A 24,138-nucleotide genomic window follows, 5' to 3' on the forward strand; every position below is an offset into this window, starting at 1 on the left:
GCAAGCATTGAAACGAGGACGATTTTGGAGAAAGGCTCGAAAGGATTGAACATTTTTCCTTGTTTTCTTTTTTCAATACAAAATTATTTTTCGTGATAAAGTCAGCTTTTCCGCAATAATTTCCCCTTTGACTGTAATCGTGAGGTGAAATCCGTAATAGTCGGCACCTCTGAGTGTGTCCCAGCTTTGTAGATTGAGGCATGCCATCTCCATAGTGTATTTAAGCTGGTCCTTTTAGTGCCTCATGGGGGCTCCACGAGGTCAGCTGCAGGAATAAAGTTCACCATACAGGATTCAGCGTAGAAATCTGGTATCACTCATCCGACGGACATGGCCAATCCATCAAAGCTGATGACCAATGATGGACGATTCTATGCTTTCTCAATAACAGCAAAGTTGATCCTAATGATGGATACAATTTTTCGTTGGTGGAAACCTTCAAGCTTTTTCAAGTCATGTCTGTAAAGGATCCAAGTTTCACAACCATACAGCAATGTCGTGATAACAGCGTGGTACACCATAAGTTTCGTCTTCATGGTCAGGTCTTTATTCATGAACACCTGGTGTGATAGTCATCCAAATGCTGCATGGGCAGGTCCAATTTTCCACATCTTGCTCACAGTAACAGCGCACCGATAGGATACTACCCAAGTATGAACAGTGGCCTACCTGCACCAGTGGAGTATCTGAGATGGAGATGTTGAAATGTGGAAGAGTTGTGCCTGGTGAAGGTTGTGCTAGGACTTTGGTCCTTTGAACGTTAATGGGGAGACCAAAACGATCACATGCATTCTTGTAGCAGTTAACTGATTGTTGCAATTCCTCTGGTGTGAGTGTAAGTGATGCAGCATCATCTGCATACAGCATTTTGGTTACCTTTGTTACCTGGGTGAGCCTCCGGGAGAGAAGTCTTACTAGACTGAAAAGCCCTCCATCAAAACGATACCTAACCTCCACACCTGGGTTGTTCGTAGAAGATTCATGAAGCATGGCGGCCAAATATTATGCAAATAGTGTTGGAGCAAGTACACACCCGTTTCAGTCCATGAGTAATAGGAAATTCATCCCAGATCCTATTTTGATGGCAAACCTCTCCAGTCATGCCATCATGAAGGGCCTGAAACAGATCAACAACACGCTGAGGACAGCCAAAGTGTTTCAGTACCGCCCACACAGCAGGTCTTGGAACAGAATCAATTGCCTTTCCCAGGTCTTAAAGGATTAAGAGAGGATTCTGTTGCTCACTGCATTTTTCCTGAATTCTCAAGTACAACATTACCTTTATAAGTCAAGTAGGTTAATGGTAACTTATGTGGTACAAGACTTATTACATATACTGGTGACCAAATAAGGGAAGATTAGAAGAAAAAAAAGGGATTTTGCCAACATGATGGGCACTTTAGTATTGGACATCCTTTATTTCCTTTTTCTGGTTTTCACTTATCTTGGACTGTGGGGAACTACAGTTTACTGGTTCATCTCTCCTCCTCTCAGAATTTCTTCATTCGTTCACCAACGATCATCCTCTTTCCTCCAGACCATGTGGTCTTTGCCTTTTGTATAATATTCTTGGAATTCCTTGAAACAACCATAGTTTGAAATATAACTCTGTTACAGACACCAATTGTATGGATCCCAACATTTACCTTTCTTTTCTTCTAAACCTATTTTGTGGTCATCTTTTCTTTGATAATGTAGTTGAAAATGTCAGACTACTCTCACTCATTCTCATAAGGTGTCCATAAAAATTCAATGTTCCCTTGTGCATTGTGTCTACTCTTCCCTGCATACCTAAGAGATCTTCAGTTTTCCTCTTTCGCTAGGTACAATATTTTCCCTTAATGGATTCCCAGAATTTGTCTTGCTTCGCTAGTTATTCAATTTGCATGTTATTAATAAATACCTGGCATTCTGAGCTGTACAGTGCCTCCATCTTCAAAATTGTTATATTTTATTACATTAGAGAACGGTTTGGTTTGGTGTTGCTGAGTAGCATATTTTGGACAAATTCAGCTTATCAAAGTTACTCACCTGCAAGATATCTTCACGTGAAATTAACATAGTTTCCGCTATAAAACTGAATTTAACATACCAAGATTTGTAACTCTTGTAATTATTGGAGGAGTTTTTGTAAGATTTTAATTATACATATTTCATTATTGTGATGTTTAGCCAAAATGCTGATGGTTTTAATTTGTTCCAAGATTTTCAGTTTTCGCATATTGTACTTTTTTTCAGTGGTCAAAAAATTAAGTATCAACGTCTAACTATATTCATTATTTTATCTCCAGTTTATCCTGGTTTTCATTCATCCCGGTCACCCCCGGTCCCAACTAGACTGGAAGAACAAGGTTCTTGTGTAGTCTGATTGTTTTCAATAGTTCTTCACGAACAACACTTCAGTTACTCAGAAAATACAAAATTGGTTAAAAATGTACCAGATTTTGTAGAACAATTATTTTTATTATTCAAATCCAGGGTATATTACTATCAAATTTCAATGCCCTTATGAGAATGCATATTTATCCTGGCATTTTGGTATTATTTTAGAAACAAGGGTTGTTACTTCAAGCAAGATTAAAATGAAAAACAATTTTGAGTTTTGTGACAAGAATGAGGAATACACTGAAGAGTTAAAATTGCATAATAAATTCCATGCCACCCACATAACAGCAAATACAGTAATCAGGACAAAATAACTTATATTATGATACTACTATACCTTATTTAATTTGATGAATACACCATTGTTGATCTGCTTCAGGCGGAATAACTGCAACACTTTACGGACCTTCGGGGCGACCTGGTTAACACTGAAGAAATTAAGCTTATTATTACACAATATCACGCATCCAAATAAGCATCAAGGATTAATTTACTACAAATCTACTAGACAATGCAGTAGCATACACTGCCAGCAAGATGGTCGAATGTGAAAATCAAATTTGGCTGTCTTCTATTGAATTATTGGGTTCAAATCCCAAGACTGATTATATTTCCAAAAGTAATGACTACAATGAATAACCTTCTACAGTTATTTCCCAAGAAAAATACAACTACCGTATTTCTTCGTGAATTAGACCCTCACTGGCTTTTCGAGATAAAGAAAATTAATAAAAATAAAGCTTGCATATATGATCGCCCCAATGTAATTCATTAGAGGAGAACAACGATTCTGCTTCAGAGCGGGTACAGGACGCATTGCATCTGTGATGACATCACATAAATTAGCAAATAGTTTTGTCCCTGCAAACTGCACAATGAAAACGCACGTCTGTCATTCGGTATGTCTGCATTTCTTAGTTAAGAAATGTCCGCCTCCGAACTGTACTGCAGCTCCGATGACTGCACAAATACGTGAACGATTTCGTATGCCCGACCTGCGCTTTGCAAACACGCCTTTTTTAAGTTAAGAATGTCCTCCAAACGGTTAGCACAATTAACTCTGGCCTTCACGGGGGGGGGGGGGGGGGGGGGGAGAAGGAAGGGATGATCAGATTTCCTGTACTGCCACAGAGTTAGGAAGGGCAGGAAGGTTGGTACACAGTAAAAATCGTACACGCAGCTCACCTCCATTGAGGGTGTGTGTAAAAAGAACTGCACCTCTTTGCAATGAGGAAACTAGTTTACTTTAGTTAAACATTCACAGTTGCTGTTAATAACAGCAGTCGAGATCATTAACAAAGTGATTGTTTAATATCTCATAACTTAGAGATACTGAATCTAATTGCTGAGAGGAGATTGATTCGGCTAAATTTGACAGGAAGAAGAGATAGAATGATACAGCACATCTTAAGACACCCAGGACTTGTACATTTTGTTTTTGAGGGAGGTGTAGGTGGTAAGAACGGTAGGGGTAGATCAAGATACGAATATGACAAACAGATTAGAGCAGATGGATGTACAGTAGAACCTCGATAATCGAAATCGGTTAATTCAAAATCCTGCCTAATTCAAAGAAGCTCTCGTTCATGGAAACATTAGGTGTGGTTTTGGTCGTTATTTGAATTTTTAAATTCGAAATACGGATAACTCTTAATTCGAAGAACAGTGTCGCTCCCATTACCAAAATTCAGACTTTTAATTCAAAACTGCCTTTACATTAAAAAATAGTATTTTACAGAAATTTAAGTTCAAAATGTATCCATGTCATGATAGAACGCGTCTTCCGGAATGTGCACGGGTAGCTTTCCGCACTTTCACTCACTTCGGTGTGTCTACAGCGTGCTTCACATTTGCAAAGATCGAGTGAAATCATAATTCTTTTGTATTCAGCGCTTTAAAGAATGCCACAATATCACGTAGCAGGCAGTGTAAGGAGAAGCAGAACCCACGAACACTGGCCACGCCCACAGTTAGTGAAAAAGCGTGGCTCATATAATCAATTTGTACGCACCGAACAATATTATCAATGCGATGAAAGTGCATTTTTTTTGCTGAGCCCAAGGGTGGGGGGTCACCATACTGTGTTGCAATGCACACGAAAGCGAGAGATTTCATGGGAAAGTTCGGTAAGGCAAGAAGTTTTAAGGGTGGACGGCTGCAGTTATCCAAAGAATGCTTCCACTCACTATGCATTACACAGGGAACATTTGCTAGCGATCAGCTGGGTGGGTAGGCGCACTTTCTATACTGCTTTTCACAAGAGTTTAATCCTGACGTAAACAAATAGGCAGAGCACGTTGCCTTTGCACGTGGACAAAGACTTAGTTGATTGGAGAGGCAACCATCGCACTCACTCGACTGCGAGCTCGAAGAAAAGTAGTACTTCGCATTAATTTTATTTTAGTTTATTACATTTAGAGAGTTTGGAAGAGTACGTAATTAACTCATTGCGGACCGTGGACGGCGTAAGACGTTCAAGCCTGCTCCTATGCTGCGGGCCGTGGACGGCGTAAGACGTTTAATGTTCCGTGCAAAGCAATGCTGTTTATATTCGTCATCTATGCATCTTACACCTTAGTCAGCGTTACTGGTTGTAGCAGGAAGTTGGTTGACCTTGTTGAGATAACCCTCGCGTTGAGTGGGCTCATGTTTATCTCAGCAGTTTTAGCTGAAAAATCTCATAACTTCCTCGCGCGTCAAGTCGGTACTTGAGATTCCAATGCAGTGCGTGTCGTCCTTACCAAGTGTAGTATAATGGCTTATAATACAATATTTCTTACAGAAGATTAAATAGATATTGTTCACAATGATTATTCTGGTGATGAACTTATTCCTGAAATAGACTCAGATAGTGAAAGTGAGAGTGACGAGGAAATTGCGATTCCCGAATCCGATAGGCCTATAGAGAAAAATGAAGTGCCTGATACATTATCATACTAGTTATTGTCCACCCATTCCACCATTTACAGAGAATTCAGGTATAAATGTTCAAATAGAAAATAAGCAGGATATTTTGAGTTACGCGAGTATTTTCATGAATGACGAATTTTATCAGTATGTGTGTGAGCAGACCAATCTATACGCGAGTCAAGTGAGAAATGCGGTGCCCCGGCCTTTCACAAAGAATTCGATCATGCAATCGTGGAAACCGATTAGTCCAAAATCCTGATATAAAAATGTACTGGACCGAAGACCCTGTTATTCATACTACGATATTTTCTAAAACAATGTTCCGAAAACGCTTCCTTCATATTCTTTCATTTCTTCACTTCGATGACAGTAATCGTTATGCCGAAAATCAGCTAGGCTGTATAAAATTAGACGTATTTTGAAACCTGTCACACCAGATATCACACCTTAAATATTTACTAGAGGTAAGCACAAAGTATCATTTTTCTAACATTTATAGTTTAGGAGTAATTGTAAATTGTGATAGGTGATGCACGTCAAGAGGGCCGGGCATGAAAATGGCCGGTCCAGGCATTCAAGTGTCCCGCTCAGAAGCAGGTACTGAACGTGTTAAATTAAAATATGGTTGTCATATATACTGGTGTGTGTGTATATATATGCTTTAGAAAATAGTGATTAAATAACGTGAAATAAAGGCACAAGGCGTGGTGAAATACAGGAAATCTTCCCGTAGTGGGGGAAAGTCCCAAGCTGTACAGCGTGGAGATATGGTGTTGCATCTTCCAGCAGTCAGTGAGTCTGTATTCAGAGCGAGAGAAATGTAGCAAGAGGTAGGGCCATCGCGTGTAGGGAAGCACAAATGAGGAAAACCGTTCAGAAGTGACCACAGGCAGTGCATTGTGAATGTATTCAATAAACTAAGTGAACAGAATCCAGGTTTAGTCATTTATTCTGAAGTTCAGATCTTTGCACTGTTGCCCTACGTGACGCACAGTACAGTATGTTTGAACACGAGACGTTGACGGGGTGGAGATAGATACTATACGCTCAGCAAATCATAACTCTTTCTTTGGCGGAGACGTGGCCATACCGTGTTTACATCAGGATTAAACTCTCATGAAAAGACACACATAGTATGGCGTTATTCGTAACGGGTCGTTCCTGGTAAACACACACCAACTGGAAAAAATAACGAGACCATCTCTAGAAACCATTTGCGAATAGATTCTCGTTTCGATGTTGTATTACGAAACAGAACTATTTTCAAAAGTTTCTAAAAGACCAGGATCTTGAATGCTCTCGAATGCAGTGAAGTCGAGGTCATTTGTGGGACAACAACGCCAGTAGCGGGAAGTTGGCGGCACAAGACGATAATTCAAATTAAAGCAGTGGTTAGGTTTACTGTGCGATAGGCCTACCGCCCAACTGACCGACACAAATGACTGGCCATTAAGTTCTTTTTCTTGCTTTTGTATTAATACTGCATAACGATCATTCTACAGTTCCAGCTTTCCAGGTACTGTTGGCGAGCCTCTTTTATTCTGCCTTATTGAGATACGTTCCGTTAATTACTTCCTCCTGTTGCCTTCCCCAATCTGCAATGTCCATCCAGTGGGTTCTTGGTCTTCCCACCATCCGTTTACCTGCCACATGTCTCTCCAAGTTAACATAAGCTGTATTACATGCCCAAACCACCTCAATCTGGACATGCTGATCCGATCTAACAATGCCTCAATCCCAGCTTCCTTTCTAACCAAGTCACTCCTTCACTTGTCCAGTTTTGTTTTATGAATTTTGGACCTAAAGAGCTTCACCTCTGATGCCTGCAATCTTGATGATTGGTATGAAGTACTGATTGAATATCATCAGCTATGATTTTGTTGGTACATGGGATCACAGAGGAGTGTTTGTACTTGCTGGTAAAAGTTAAAGAGTTCTTCTGCACTATTTGCCACCACCTTTGTGACTAGTGTATCTCAAAATACTACACTGCCAAGCTTTCCACACTTTCTAGTAGATGGTTTCCTAGCATGATCACTGGTTGTCGCTCTATGTTTATTGTCATCACTACTGTTTTGGGTTTGCTTATCTTCAGATTGAATTCCTGGAATTTAACCAATTCATTGATTCTCACTGTACTTGTGTTCCTCAGTTTCTCCCCAGATCATAATGTCATCAGAAAAAGCAATTGCATTTAGTTCATGATAGTGATAATAATGGGGATAGCGCACTACCATGCTGGACTCCACTTTTGGTCTGGAAATAAGATGAATATCCTTCACCCAATCACACACAGCTGGAACACTGCTCATACAGCATCTGAATTTTCCTCGTCAGTCACACCGGCACATTCCCATATCTTCTCTGTTGCAATGCTGTCATACGCCTTCTCAATATCAAGGAAAACACCATAAACAGATCTTAGCCTTTTTCCTAATATTTCTCCATTAACCTAAGACCACTGAAAATTAGGTCTGTTAGGCCGGAAGCCATACTGTTCCTCTCCGAACAGTGGCTCTAAGATGACTTGTAATCTGCTCTCTAAGATTTTCTCAAGAATCTAAAGTCCATGAGAAAGGAGCATTTTTGGCAATTTCCTTTCTTAAACAGGGGGATAATGACACCCTTGCTCCAATCACTAGGTATTGTGCAATCTTTCCAAACTGTATTGAACACCCCGTGTAGCCAGTGTAAACTCTGGACTCCAACTGCTTTAATTAAGTCCATGTGGACCTTGATTCGAGAGGATTTCCCTCGTGACATCTTTTTAACCCTTTCACTCCAGTCGACTGCTGTAGAAGTCGCGTGTATTTTGACTATTTTCCGTTTCACTACGACAGACTGCTGGGGAAGTACTGCCTTGGAGGTCTCTTGTGACTGTCTTGGGACTCTACAGTTACGGCTATGATAACCAGGTAACAGGAGTAACCAGTTCGAAGACGAAAGCAATGTGTCCAGCATGCTACTCACTTCGCGCCTAGTTGCTCCCCTGTGCTGACGTGGTTGTGCTGCTACTTAAATCGCTTTGAAATTCTGAAAGGCCTGATGATGGAGGAAAGATACACTGCAGAGGAAGCTCCTGACCTCATACTGGGTAGTGACTTTAAAGAATATGACTATAGTTATATGTCATCTGTTTCTAGTGACGGAACGACTTCAATCACACCTTCTACTTCAGGTAAGTTTTCTACTCCAATTACCGCTTCGTCATCTAAGAAGTCTGCCTACTTCGACGATTCAACTGAAGATGAAGATAGTGAGGATGAAGATCATGTACCTGAACCATTGAGCAGCAAACTAAATTGAAAAAATGAGAACCTGGATCAGAAGAAACAAGTTCAACACAGCTAATTCCAGACTGAAAAGTTTAGTTTATAATGCCAGCATGTTAAGTTTTTTCCAGCTGTTTTTAACACGCGTATCATAACTCTTCAGTGCGAATGTGAAAAGAGCTAAAAATATAATCATAAGTATTTCACCGAATGTGCATTACAAATAAAATACTTTTAAACTCTGCCTGTCCTCTCTGTACGTCACGAGCCGACTGCAGACTGGAGAGCGGAGCAGGACAAGCATCCCATATAACAGGCTCAGTAACCCACCTGCTGCTCACATCCAGAGGGTCACGCCACCATACTCGCTATACCGGAGTGAAAGGGTTAAGGGCTGCTTCTGTTTCTGCCCATGTAATGGGAGGTTCCTCTGTGTAGGCTGCAAAATATAGTAAATAAAACTAAATCCCAACCTTATCCATTTTGTCTATGGGGTCGAGTATGGAGCGAGATGAATCTTCATAGTGAGCTAATACGACCAGATGCCCTTCCTGACGTCAACTTGATCAGAAGAGTTAGATATGAAATGACTAAATAAAACCAATTCATGTAAGCCTGAGTCACAAGTGTTCACCCTTCTTTATCTTTTAAAATTTAGAAATACTGCCTTCCAACAAAGGTAGCCAGAAAGACTGAGAACACAATCCTAAATTTGTAGAATAGTGTAGAATACATACAAGTACAATTTATAGTTCTTATATCCAGAAGTCACTGCATGAAATGGAAGACTAGCCTGTATTGGAACCCCCCCCCCCCCCTTTACTTCTTGCGGCTACAAAAGCGAGAAAAAATGGGATCTAATGGACGAGGAAATACGGTACATGCATTGAAAGGAGCAGAGTGCTACTTACATTTAATAACATTCAATATCTCAGAAGTATTTTTAACTTAATGGACCTCACCTTCAGAAGAAGTATTGTGAACATTATGAAACAAAATAAATGACTTGTCAATTACAAAGATTAGAAGTAGCACTTGCTTCCATAAAGCCAAGTTACATGCCAACAGTCAAGACTAATGCCATTTAGAAGAGTTTGCCATGATCAATTCATGTAGAAAGAACAAATATTCTAGCTATTCCTGGAATGAATGGTGACAAGCATGTCCTTTATGAATGAATAATTCATTTGCTCTTCTTTTGCTATTTCTTTACACATATAAATATTTCCTTAAAAATGTTGTGCCTTTATTTTCCTGTAAATACATTTCAGGTTATTTTTCATCCAGATAAAAAAACACACACGGTCACATTCAATAATTATGTAACATTTAGTGTATAACCATACATACATACATAAATTATCATTATAGACTGTTATGCCTTTCAGCGTTCAGTCTGCAAGCCTCTGAGAATTTACTAAACGTCGCCACAATCCTCGATTTGCAACTAGTGTTGTGGCTTCATTTAGTTCTATATCTCTTATCTTTAAATCGTTAGAAACAGAGTCTAACCATCGTCGTCTTGGTCTCCCTCTACTTCTCTTACCATCCATAACAGTCCATTATTCTTCTAGGTAACCTATCCTCCTCCATTCGCCTCACATGACCCCACCACCGAAGCCGGTTTATGCGTACAGCTTCATCCATCGAGTTCATTCCTAAATTAGCCTTTATCTCCTCATTCCGAGTACCCTCCTGCCATTGTTCCCACCTGTTTGTACCAACAATCATTCTTGCTACTTTCATGTCTGTTACTTCTAACTTATGAATAAGATATCCTGAGTCCACGCAGCTTTCACTCCCGTAAAGCAAAGTTGGTCTGAAAACAGACCGATGTAAAGATAGTTTCGTCTGGGAGCTGACTTCCTTCTTACAGAATACTGCTGATCGCAACTGCGAGCTCACTGCATTAGCTTTACTACACCTTCATTCAATCTCGCTTACTATATTACCATCCTGGGAGAACGCACAACCTAAATACTTGAAATTATCGACCTGTTCTAGCTTTGTATCACCAATCTGACATTCAATTCTGTTGAATTTCTTACCTACTGACATCAATTTAGTCTTCGAGAGGCTAATTTTCATACCTTACTCATTGCACCTATTTTCAAGTTCCAAGATATTAGATTGCAGGCTTTCGGCACAATCTGCCATTAAGACCAAGTTGTCAGCATAGGCCAAACTGCTTACTACATTTCCACCTAACTGAATCCCTCCCTGCCATTTTATACCTTTCAGCAGATGATCCATGTAAACTACGAACAGCAAAGGTGAAAGATTACAGCCTTGTCTAACCCCTGTAAGTACCCTGAACCAAGAACTCATTCTACCATCAATTCTCACTGAAGCCCAATTGTCAACATAAATGCCTTTGATTGATTTTAATAATCTACCTTAAAGCCCATAGTCCCCCAGTATGGCGAACATCTTTTCCGTCGGTACCCTGTCATATGCTCTCTCTAGATCTACGAAACATAAACACAACTTCCTATTCCTCTCGTAGCATTTTTCAATTACCTGGCGCATACTGAAAATCTGATCCTGACAGCCTCCCTGTGGTCTGAAACCACACTGGTTTTCATCCAACTTCCTCTCACGGACTGATCGTACCCTCGCTTCCAAAATGCCAGTGAATACTTTGCCTGGTATACTAATCAATGAGATACCCCGATAGTTGTTGCAATCCTTCCTGTTCCCTTGCTTATAGATAGGTGCAATTACTGCTTTTGTCCAATCTGAAGGTACCTTACCAACACTCCACGCTAATTTTACTACTCTATGAAGCCATTTCATCCCTGCCTTCCCACTATACTTCACCATTTCAGGTCTAATTTCATCTATTCTTGCTGCCTTATGACAATGGAGTTTATTTACCATCCTTTCCACTTCCTCAAGCATAATTTCACCAACATCATTTTCCTCCTCCCCATGAGCTTGGCTGTTTGCAACACCACCATGATGATTTCCTTTTACATTGAGAAGATATTCAAAATATTCCCTCCACCTCTCCAGTGATTCCCTGGGATCTATTAACTCTTTATAGGTCTTTGGGATATTATCTTCCCACCTCGTATATGCATAACGGGTTTAGGGAGATTATCTTCCCAGTTGTTTCAGAGATTGCAGTTCCACTTGCTAATGTAAGAGGGCTGCACAGTTTCATTTCAAACTTAATAACCTGATCGCTACTGCGACCTAAATCACTAGGTGGGAAGTATATATCCCAGTGGTTCCTAGCGCGTGTACAGTGGCAGTCACTTTGTGTTCAGCTGCAGTGAAACGGTGTTTGTAGGAAGAAGGTGTGGAATACTCAAGGCAGAAGATTTCTAAAGGTTAGTATATACTTCAGAGATACAGTTTATCATGTTTTATTCAAGGAGCAAATCTATTTGTGCCACGAATATCATAATGATCCATCCGTTGTGTCATTCGGAATACTACTGACAGAATCAATGATAATTTCATAATTTCTCTGCAACTTAGTTAGATGCTATTTCAAAATTATTTACATATTTTTCAAACTTACTACAATTCCTTATTCTAAAACTGTTTTAAGTTTCCCCTTATTATGACAGACAAAGATGTTATTGTCATTTGCACTTAGTCAGTACTTGAATTTTATGCAAGATCTACGCCTAATTTTGCTTGGACTGTATTTGTGTTATTTAGTTCTTCTAATAAGTGGTTTCAAATCATAAACATAGGTAAAGCATGTTTCCTCTAATAGTAGCTTGGTAATAATAATAATAATAATAATAATAATAATAATAATAATAATAATAATAATAATAATAATAATAGTTTTAATACAGTATTATATTAGAACTATTTGTAGGCTGATTACTACTGCTCTGAATATGGAAGCAAAGATTGAAGTCTGGCTGGATGAAATATTGGAAGAACAAGCTATGGACTCGGAGGAAGGTGGAAAAACTGATGCTGAAGATAGTGTCCAGTACTCTGGTAAGAGAAAACATTGTTCAACCCACGCAACCTATTATGATTGGAATTCCTATACATAGTGTCTTATAGGTTCATGTTATCTTTTATTGGCAGGTCAAGAAGTCAAGAAGATGGTGGCTAAAGATTTTTATTACTTCCTGGACATTATGATTGTCAATTCATACATAGTGTACAAAGCGGAAATGAAAGAGAAGAAAAAAGATACGTCACACCTGAAGTTAAGGTCACAACTAGTAAATGAACTTATACAGTCATTTTCGAGCAAGAAACGCCCTGGCTATTCCCCAGTGAACGGGCGTGGAAGGAAGAGAAACAGGTCTGATGGACAAGCAACGATCGAAAATATGGTGAGATTATCAGATATCGGTAGCCATCTACCTGAGCTAATAAAAACATATCGTCGCTTTGCACAGTGTAGTATCGAGTAAAAGGAGTAACATGAAATGTAATGTTGCATTATGTAAATCATGCTTTGAACCATTTCACAAATCATAGACAGTATTTTCAAATTTTTTTACAACCAAAGTAAATTAGGTTTGAGAGATTTCATTATCATTTTTTAATCCATAGGCCATGTAGTATGCAATGTTATTGTATTATATTGATGTCCATAAAGTAATTAATAAGTAATGAGCGCATTATCATAAATATTTTTAGGTGGGAAATTATTATCCCACTGCCCACACACAAGAATTACCTATCTGGAACGGTCAGTGGGATAATAATTTCCCACCCCATATTTTATGAAATAAGGTGCAAATCCATAAACTAGTTGTACATCCATAGTCTTACATATATTTCATGTACAAATTAACCATAAAATTTTTTTTTTTTATACCCCCAGTCTTTTGCCCTATAAAGGGTTAAGAGTTCACCTGAATTACTCAAAACACTGTTCATTTCCTTTTTCCCTCCCTTCCTAAGATTCTTTATTACTGTCCAGAAAGGTTTCCCTGCTGCTTGACCTAGCCTTTCCAGGTTATTACCAAAATCTTCCATGACTTCTTTTTGGATTCAACAACTATTTGTTTCGCTCTGTTTCTTCCATCTACGTACAAATCCCTGTCTGCCTCGGAGTTGTTTGGAGCCATTTCTGATAAGCCTTCTTTTTACGTTTACAGGCTGCTCTAACTTCATCATTCCACCAAGATATTCGCCTTTTCCCATCTTTACACACAGTTGTTCCTAGGCATTCCCTTGCTGTTTCTACTACAGCATCACTGTATGCCACCCATTCACTTTCTATATCCTGAACCTGCTTACTGTCTACTGTTCAAAACTTCTCACTAATCATATCCATGTACTTCTGTCTAATTTCCTCGCCCTGGAGATTTTCTACTCTTATTCGTTTGCAGACAGATTTCACTTTCTCTATCCTAGGCCTAGAGATACTTAGTTCACTACAGATCAGATAGTGGTCTGTATCATCGAAAATCCGCGAAAACTCATACATTCCTAACAGATTTCCTGAATTCAAAGTCCGTTAAGATATAGTCTATTATGGATCTGGTGCCCCTAGCCTCCCATGTGTAGCGGTGAATAGCCGTATGCTTGAAGAATGTATTCGTAACAGCTAAACCCATACTAGCACAGAAGTCCAGCAAACGCTTCCCACTCCCATTAGCTTCCATATCTTCCCCACATTTACCAATCACCCTTTCGTATCCTTCAGTTCTATTCCCAACTCTTGCATTGAAATCGCCCATTAGCACTATTCTATCCTTGCTGTTCACCCTGACCACGATGTCACTCAATGCTTCATAAAACCTGTCAACTTCATCCTCATCTGCAACCTCACATGGTGGATACACCGACACAATTCTTGTCCTAATTCCTCCAACTGACAAATCTACCCACATCATTCGCTCATTTACGTGCCTAACAGAAACTATGTTGCGTGCAATGGTATTCCTGATAAAGAGCCCCACCCCAGACTCTGCCCTTCCCTTTCTAACACCCGTCAAGTACACTTTATAATCTCCTATCTCTTCCTCATTATCTCCCCTTACTCGAATATCACTTACTCCTAGCACATCCAGATGCATCCTCTTTGCTGACTCAGCCAGTTCTACGTTCTTTCTTCCATAAGCCCCATTAATATTGATAGCTCCCCATCGAATTCCATTTCGTTCGCCAAGTTGTTTCCAAGGAGTCCCTCGCCTGTCAAATGGGAGTGGGACTCCATTACTCCCATAGGTCCGAGACTTGCTTAAAGTGTTCTGAGCTCGGTTAATTCATGAAGAAGGATGCTGCCCTACTTGCACATAGTCCAAGTGAGGATCTCTCCTCTAACGGGTTATGGACCACCGGTGAATTGTACAATCCTAGCCGCCTGAGCACAAGGAGGGCCACGACTCAGAATATGTCCGAGATGCCCACTCCCATTCCATAGCAACTGGTATCCAGACTCTCAGGACCACTTACTAGGCCACTCAGCCGTTGCCCATGGTTCACGAACTAGGACGTGACTACAGTAACCCACAAACATGAACCAAACTTAGCAAAATTTGCTCAGGACCACTTACTAGGCCACTCAGCCGTTGCCCATGGTTCACGAACTAGGACGTGACTACAGAAACCCACAAACATGAACCAAACTTAGCAAAATTTGCTTTCATATGAGACTGATGTACAGTATGGATCCAGACTATGATTGACAGCCCATAGAACCAATTTACATGAAAACACCTTTTCATGGTTTCCGTTCAATGAATATACAGTATTAAAATGTGATAAAATGAATCAGTTAAGAGAAAAACAAAAACTCTCCTTCCTGCGTTAAATCAAGCCTTATTGCTAACCTAAAATGTAAATCCTCGGAATGGTAACAGTCGGATGTTTGTAAAAAATTCATAAATAATGAATGCGGAACAATCAAATAATGTTCATGCACTTTGATAACACTAGCCAACATGATTTTGCGGTAAAATAGAAAATATGTAATTCTTATGGAAATCGCTGCCCTGATTCCGAAAATGATGCTATTTTTTTCCTATCACGACTAGTTGACGCAATTCGGTGTTTTCGTATCTGCATGAATTTGTAAGATGTAATGTCGAGGGATGTTCTCGCGCAACATTTTTTAGAATACAATTATGTGATTTGATTTGTTATTGTTTGCATTTTATTATAGGTTTATTGCTGTCTAAATTTTCATTTTGTAGTTGGGGATTTCCTGGTAAATTCATAACAAACTCCCCCAGATACGCAATAGACCGCGAGGTATGTAGGATTGAAGATAAGACAGTTGAGAGTTTGTCTTTCATCTTAGACCACTTGAATAATCAAGCGTGTTAAAAGCCCCAGCCCTTATGCAATGTTTATGATGGACTGATAAAGCAGTTTCCTTTCAAAGATAACAGTCCGAAAGTATTATACTCAAGAAGATGAACTTGTATTTTGTACGGATGTTTCAAATCTTCTACGTCGATTGGGAGAGAAAGAGTATGATCCTAGTAATAAGTGATGTGTTTATACTGACTCTTCCAAAATAAGTTTAAAGGCTGTTTTGCTTCATAATACAAATGTTCTGGCAACCGTCCACTTGCACACTCCACAAAAATGTCTGAAACATACGGGACCTTAAGGTTGGACTTGAAAAATTAAATATCATGAGCATGGGTGGCAAATTTGCGGTGATTTGAAGATCATTGGATTGTTGCTGGGACAACAAAAAGGCTATACAAAATTTCCCTGTTTCCTATGCGAATGGGATAGCAGGGCACAGGATAAACATTGGGATACAGTGAATTGGACAGAAAGGAAACAACTACAACCAGAATCCAAAAACGTCTTGAATGTAAGTCTTATTGACCATGAAAAAAGTTTACTTCCACCCTTGCAGATCAAATTTGGATTGATGAAACTGTATGTCGAGGCATTAGATAAAAGTAGCCAATGCTTCCAATAATTATCCACTAAATTTCCCTCATTATTAGATGCAAAAATCAAAGAAGGCGTATTTGATGGACCACAGATTTGTAAACAGATGGAGGATAAAATTTTCACAGACACGATGACCAAAATTGAGAAAGAGGCATGGAACGCATTCAAAGATGTAGTTACTAAATTTCTTGGCAACATTAATGACCCTCAATACAAAGAAATTGTAAGGAAAATGTTGGTAAAGTTTAAGGAACTTGGTTGTAATATGAGCCTTAAGCTTCATTTCTTAGCTTCGCATCTGGATTATTTCCCTCTAAATTTCGGAGCTGTCAGTGAAGAACAAGGTGAAAGGTTTCACCAGGATCTCAAAGATGCAGAACGACGCTATCAGGGACGTTGGGATGTGAATATGATGGCCGATTACTGTTGGTCGATTGCACGATACGACTCTTCTAGAGATCATTCAAGAACTTCAAAAACCTGGAAATTCCACGGGAAACAACGGAGGTGTGAATCTAACCGGCACATAATGCAAGTAACAAAACTATGTATGTTTAACCATGTAATTTTTATTCAAGGTACGGTTATATTAATTTAAAAGCAACTGTACAGTCGAAACTAAATAGGCGCTTTATGCTTCAGTTTCACGAATTTCAATATACATTAAAAATATAATACATACTACCTACTTGCTTACAAAGCAGCATTTATATGTATTCAATGCATGAAAAATATGATTGCGGTTTGCAAGCTGAAATTTACATTAATACATCAAATTTAATCAATACTAAGTATCAACAATTTTACGTAAGAACAAAGTAATATTTTGTAAAATTGCCACCAAACCAGACATGATTCGCCAAAATTAATTTTTTTTCTCGAATTCTGCGTTAAGAAATTCATAAAAATCACCTAGTTTTGTTTTTATCGCACATAAAAGGTTTTATTTTGCAGGCTAGTGTAATGTTTGTACACTGAGTGGCAAGGAAAAGAAGAAGTTAAAACAGAATTGGAAACAAACACCAGCATACAAAGGTTTCCATTTAGGGAGGATATATTGTACACGGGTGGCACTGCCCATAAATTAATCATGATTTGATATCAGGAGAATAGTTACACATATTGAAATGGGAAACATCAGTGAACAAAATTCAGGTCGAAGGAAGCATAGATGTGTACAAATCTGCTGCTTGACCCAATGGAGCCAGAAGGATTATTCTGTCACAATGGCAAGGCTAGTCGACTACCAGCAGTGGGGGCCATTAGCATACCGACAGGAAGATTTAGATAACCCAGCGGGCCTCGCAAGAGAAGAGAAAGGACAGCAGAAAAGACCAAGGCCTAGTTACAACATGAGGAGTGCAGCGAAATCTTCCCAGTAAGGCAAAATTTTCCACCACATAAGAAATTCTCGGAAGCAGTATGCCGGAGATCCCTGCACCTCAGGGCAAAAGTGTCGTTATGTTGCCACGTAGGAAGATTCGAAGTATCCGCCCGCTATTGCCCAATCACAAAAATCATATGACCACCTAGGGATACCAGCTTGACAGAAATGAATTGAAACAATTATTTCCGAAATTAATTATTAATTAGATGTTGCAATTACCTAAATTAAATCAAGGAATTTTTTAGATGTCGTGCATAAAAGAATCGGTTATAAGTTTAATAAACTGAAGAATAAAATTCTCAGAACTGGGTCATCTCGAACCCTATTGGCCGGGAAGAGACCACACTATGAGGATGTGGTTTAGCCCGCGAAATGTGGAGGAGCAATACCCGCTAATATCTCCGAGATCTACGATCGATATTAGATCATATTAAACCACGTGTATGTTTCATAGGAGTGGATTAATTGGTATCAATTACAACCTTCTACTCGGCTCTCAAAGTGCCAACTTAGGAAAACTACCCCCCCCCCTCTCTCCAAGGCGTGACATCAGTTGACCCATCAGTGAGGCCTTTCATCTATAAATACGAATGATAGGAGCAAACCACTCTCAATTGTACTCCGATCTCGGGCGAAGTAACGTCTCATTCATAGTCGGAAGAAAGTAGTCGTGTCCCTGAGCCACACCGCGTTCGAGCGAACTTTAAATCCAGCCAGATCTTGTTATGATCTGAACTGACTGTTATTTAAACTGCGAATTCAAGGGCAAGAGCCGGAGTTACGAGAAATCAAGTGAAGCAAAGTCAGGAAACGGGTATCTATCATAGAGTGCTAAATAGTATTTCTTTAACTAACTTTGAGCAGCAAGCAGTGCGATGAAGTCAGAACAAGCTGTAATGAACGTTATTATTCAGTGATTTGAACCTGTATTGTAGGACTGTGATTTGAGCCACAATAAGCGCCGGATCAATGAACCCATCATGAGCCGAATGGACTAGGCAGCTTGATAACATTTCAAACGCGCCGTATTGAGTCGTGAAACGTGCCGGGCGATATGGTAACACGACATCATACGTGTCAAAGTCTCTTTTGCAGGAAAAGAGAAAGAATAACTAGTGGAATTAAAATTTGGGTTTAGGTACCCCAGTGTAACGATGTGTTAAAGAGACTTTTCCATGTATGAGTGTTAAATATTAGATCAGTGTTTATAATGGCTGAACGCCTCAGTGTAATGTATATTAATGACCTGAAACCAGCCATCATGCAGGAGTAGATGGATGAGGGCCGGAATGGGCCTCTCATTCGTGAACGGATCGCTTCCCGAGTCCATGATTAATTTAGGATAATACCAATATAAATGGTTCATTATTCGACATTATAAATTTTCCAGCTAACTCATTCCTGTTTGCCAGCGTTTCGCCCCCGTGTGCTAGGCTGAGCTCATCAGTTGGTACCTAGCACACCTACCAAGACGCTGGCTAGTGCATACGATGGGGGCATTGGCACTGCCAGTGGCTACAATTAGCCTACGCAGTGGCCTCCACAGTATGCACTAGAAAGCGTCTTGGTAGGTGTGCTAGGTACCAACTGATGAGCCCAGCCTAGCACACAGGGGCGAAACGCTGGCAAACAGGAATGAGTTAACTGGAAAATTTATAATGTCCAATAACGGACCATTTATATTGGTATTATAAATTTACTCATTCGGAACAAATATTTCAGATTCCCTATGGGAATCAACATCTATGTCACATAATTTAGGATAGACGGACGGAGTTAAAATTTCTAACGTAAATAATGGGTTAGATTTCAGTAGTATATTTGTTTGTTGTAAATAGTCTACATTAGATTTGGGGTTTAGTATTTTATTTAATGCATGCTTTATGGTGTTAGTTCATTCGAGCTTTTCTCGATATTGAAGCAATTGTGTACTTGTTTGAACTGACCCATAGTTTGCTTATTTTTCTATCAATCACTTGATGACAAGTGGGATGAAATTTGATCGTGTTTTATGGGAAATCCAGTCACATGAAATGCCAGTGGGCTTTTTTTTCATTTTATTTATTATTATGTATTTGTTGGGAAGGTCATGATATATTAAGAATTCATGATGCCGAGATTCGCCGGTGATTATAAAGGGATTGAATTGTCGGGATGTAAAAAAGATATTCAAACGTAAACAGTGTTTAACTTTGAATTCTGAATGGATAAAATGCTAGGGTGACTAGGAATCGCATGCGACACCTTAAAATTTCTGAGTGGGTTCCAAATTATGTGTTAAGTAACTGTGTTAATTAAGGAGTCAGATTGCTGCCGCCGGTTATAATAAATGTTAAATAATGGTCTAAATCTATTGTTTAAATAGCAGTTTTAATGAATTATAAATAACGGCTACATTTTTATTGAGTAAATAGTGGTTTGAAACCATGTAATAATTACATATTCACAATTGTTAAAAGTTATGGGAGAATAGTTACACCCATACGATCATTTGTGGAGTAGCCTCAGAAATCAACTCAAGTCTAAAGGGGGAAATTAGGAATAACATGCAGGTAATGGATAAATAGATCGTACTATGTCAATGATGGAATATAATCAGTCATGAACCCCCTGTGAATGATAATTGAGGAATGTTACTCTGATGTATGAGGAAAGATGTATTTCCACATCAGGGAGATTTATAATGAAGCTACGATATATGTGAAACTGCAATGTAATATATATAAAGAAATCTATGAGAAATACAGAGAATGTTAGTGTCCAGGTACTGGAAAATGGAATTATCAACCCGTGGGATGTAGGCAGAGTAAGACCGAGTTACGGAAAGTGCACGAATCATACACTATTATAGTACGTACGAGAAGGATAGGCTACATGCATCTGTTTTCGACGACCCCAGAAATCTGAGAGGTGGATAATCCACATGAATGATCGTCTGGTGGGATTATTAATCATGATAGATGAAACAAATTTAAATGGGAACCATAATCATAATAATTATGATTATATAATATGATACACAAGTAATAGTACTATTAGTACTGAAGTTTCGACGATCGTAATAAATAATATCCGACCGGAGCAAATTAATTTTTGCGGACGCTATTCACTTAGGTGCTCTCATTTAAGGTTAACTGATAATATCCCGAAAAAATAATAATGATTAAAATTAATAATGATAATCATAGGTTCGAGACCGGTAGCAAATGATAATTATATGTTTAATGGAAGAGAGATTTAAAGACTCGTAACGAGACGAATGGTCGTGTTCCAGATTTACTGCGAGACCAGTTTTGTTTGTATTTGCCCGAGATAAGTAAGATATTTCCAGTCAAGTCCCTTGTTATGTAAGTGATGTACTCTACCTTTACGAAACAGGTGGTCGAGCCTGACCATAACAAATATGGAGGTAATCTGTGTAATGACGAGCTTGGTATGGCATAACATGAACTGGATGAATCACAGGGTCCGTCCACATATTAATTCCCGCCTAATCATAGTAATATTACCCAAACCAAGGTGCAGGCATTGGCAATGTACATATTTGCCGGATGTATCTGATCAAATGGACCGAGAAGCCGACAGTAAAATTTATGTTACTCTCGGGCTCCCGTATCCGAAAGGGTTGTCCGTGGGAACCACCCACTCATATGCACACTGGTTCGATCCCAAGGGATCAGATAATGGAGGCAGTTCCAGCAGTTCACACTAAGAAAGGTGGAACAAACCCCACATCTTTTTTTTTACAGGATTGGTATTGTATAACTGATCCACACCACTTGCGGTGGAGCAAGAATCTTGTATTTTATTCTCCGGTCAAATTAATGTATTGGTAAACTGTGTACGACTTAACTGCGCCAAATGTTGCAATAAACTGCTCCTTATGGCATTTTTTTCTAAGGAAACCCTTTTCATACTCGTTTTATTGTAGTTAGCTATGGATGCCCATGATAATTTTAAAGTGTCACTTCCCAGTCCTGGTGTGAAGTCCTTTAATTTGTGTTTATGACTGAGCCTTCCCTTAACATGCATGCCCCGTTAATCCCTGTGTTTGATATGGACATTATTAAAGAATCGGTCACGCCTGAGATTAATGGTAGCCTGGACTCAAGAGGGTGAGCGGGTGCAATATGAGCTAACTTCATTTGGAAGTGTCTTGCATGCTCAGAGACAGTTCCGTGAACTTGGTACCTATCGGAGGTGACATGGGTCAAACCATCTTATTTACAAATACCAGAGATGACAGATTCCTGGTCCTTCAGGTCTTATGAAATTGGCACAAAACCACGATCCAGGCCATAAATCTTCTCAGGACCGTAAGAAACTTCAATGTAAGTGATAGGACTGCAAGACTAAATCTTCTGGACGCCAATTTGAGATCAAGAAGACCCGCTACTGGTGTGCAGCTGACTTCCCAGCACTGAGCAGCATAATTAGAATGTGTGCGTCATTACCAGAACTAGACTGGTTACATATCTCCGCAGATGTGTCACGATTTTTTCTCTGGTCACCGGATGGTGGAGAGAGAGTGAAGGACTGGGGAGCAATATTCACCCTGCAATATCTCGGAGCAAACGGTTTGTAGGTGGCTTTGTGATGGTTGTGTGGTGGTATCAGCTTTGGGGTGCAATCAGAGCTTGTCGTTGCAGGTGCTCTCCATACACACCTATTAATTGAAGTGTTTGTGAAGTATGTAATCTCACGTGCTTCATTTGTTGGCAAAAAGTCTAACTAATGCTTAAAAGCAAAACCTACTACAATTTCGCTCATTGTGTGTCAGAATTTCTTTGTGGCATCAGGGTACAAACGGTGAATTGGCCACCACATTGACCAGACCTCACTCCCATTGAGCATCTATGGGATATACTTAGGCAAAGTGTCAGACGAAAACATTTTGACAACTCTAATGAAATGATAGATGAGATAGAGAATATATGAGCATCCCTCAGGAAACAAACTGAGACCTTATACGTAACATACCACAGGGCATGGAGTCTGTCATCTCCAGGTGTGGATAGGAAAGGCCTAGGAGTTGGAAGGAAGCGGCCGTGGCCTTAATTAAGGTACAGCCCCAGCATTTGCCTGGTGTGAAAATGGGAAACCACGGAAAACCATCTTCAGGGCTGCCGATAGTGGGATTCAAACCTACTATACTGGTGTGAGGAAAGTGATTAGTGGCAGCAAGAGGACGTTCAGTTGCAAGATATCGAATTAAGGTAAGCCAGTGTCCCTTTAATTACCGTATACACCTGAATAATCTGAAAATTCTTTTTCAGGAATTTAGTGGAAAAAAAATGGATGCACACATGATTTGATATAAGTTGGTACCAGTAGTACTTCATCTCAAACAGTGTTCCCCTTTATACTAGATTGGGTAGGCAACCCACTATATCAATATATTTTCATGCCGTTTGCTTACTTTCCCCTGACATTTGTAATTGGCTGATTTCGCCTGTGTCCACGTAATGAATACACTGTGTTATGGGCCACATCGGCCAAGGCCAGACAACTTGACGGAACTGGAGATAGCACTCTGTGGGAAGACGGCGACTACAAATATGTTTCTTTCGCTAGTGATGCTGGATAGAAGTTTGGGAGCATGCAATTATTGTACTGACTTCAATATTTTATTGTACACATGAACATTAAATTGATAAAAATTGTATATCACTATTGTTTTCGCTTTAGTAGGTCGAGTCCTGGATGCATTGCAACAGCATGTGAAAATTATGATTCCTGAAAACAAATGTACATTTTATTCAGTAGCGGAGTTCTCACTATATGCCGTACTCACTAAAGCGGACTTCTACTGTATATAGCTATTTTGTTTGTTTGGTTCTTTTTCTAGGGGCTTAACGTCGCACCAACATATATAGGTCTTATGGCGACGATGGGATAGGAAAGGCCTAGGAGTTGGAAGGAAGCGGCCGTGGCCTTAATTAAGGTACAGCCCCAGCATTTGCTTGGTGTGAAAATGGGAAACCACGGAAAACCATCTTCAGGGCTGCCGATAGTGGGATTCGAACCTACTATCTCCCGGATGCTAGCTATTTTGTGACATGGTTAGTAAGAAGAGTCAGTGAGCAACAGATAGCTCCAATTTTGGTTTCTACAGAGAGAGTCCTAAGACGGAAATTCAAGTAGCAAATCTTCTCAGAGCAACTTGAGTGCCCCAGAGAGTGAAACAGCTGACGAAAGGACTGACATAACTTAGGACCTTTAAGTATCATTCCAATATACAATATCAAAGACCAATTTTACATTCACATTTTGACATGACGACTGAGCCTACACAGTACTTTTCACTATTTTTTTATTCCAAAATTTTGGCAT

The 24,138-nt window shown here is 39.5% G+C and overlaps 1 protein-coding gene across 1 annotated transcript in view; it reads right to left on the reverse strand.

Annotated features, from left to right (window-relative positions):
* The window catches only part of RpL7 (ribosomal protein L7), a 112,806-nt gene that overhangs the window by 48,207 nt on the left and 40,461 nt on the right, over positions 1-24,138 (reverse strand). Inside the window, exon 4 of the mRNA XM_067138280.2 lies at positions 2,723-2,813. Within this exon, the coding sequence (XP_066994381.1) occupies positions 2,723-2,813 (91 nt within the window). The remainder of the gene's footprint in view (positions 1-2,722; positions 2,814-24,138) is intronic.

Source organism: Anabrus simplex, chromosome 1 (assembly GCF_040414725.1).
Source record: "Anabrus simplex isolate iqAnaSimp1 chromosome 1, ASM4041472v1, whole genome shotgun sequence".
Classification (NCBI taxonomy): domain Eukaryota; kingdom Metazoa; phylum Arthropoda; class Insecta; order Orthoptera; family Tettigoniidae; genus Anabrus; species Anabrus simplex.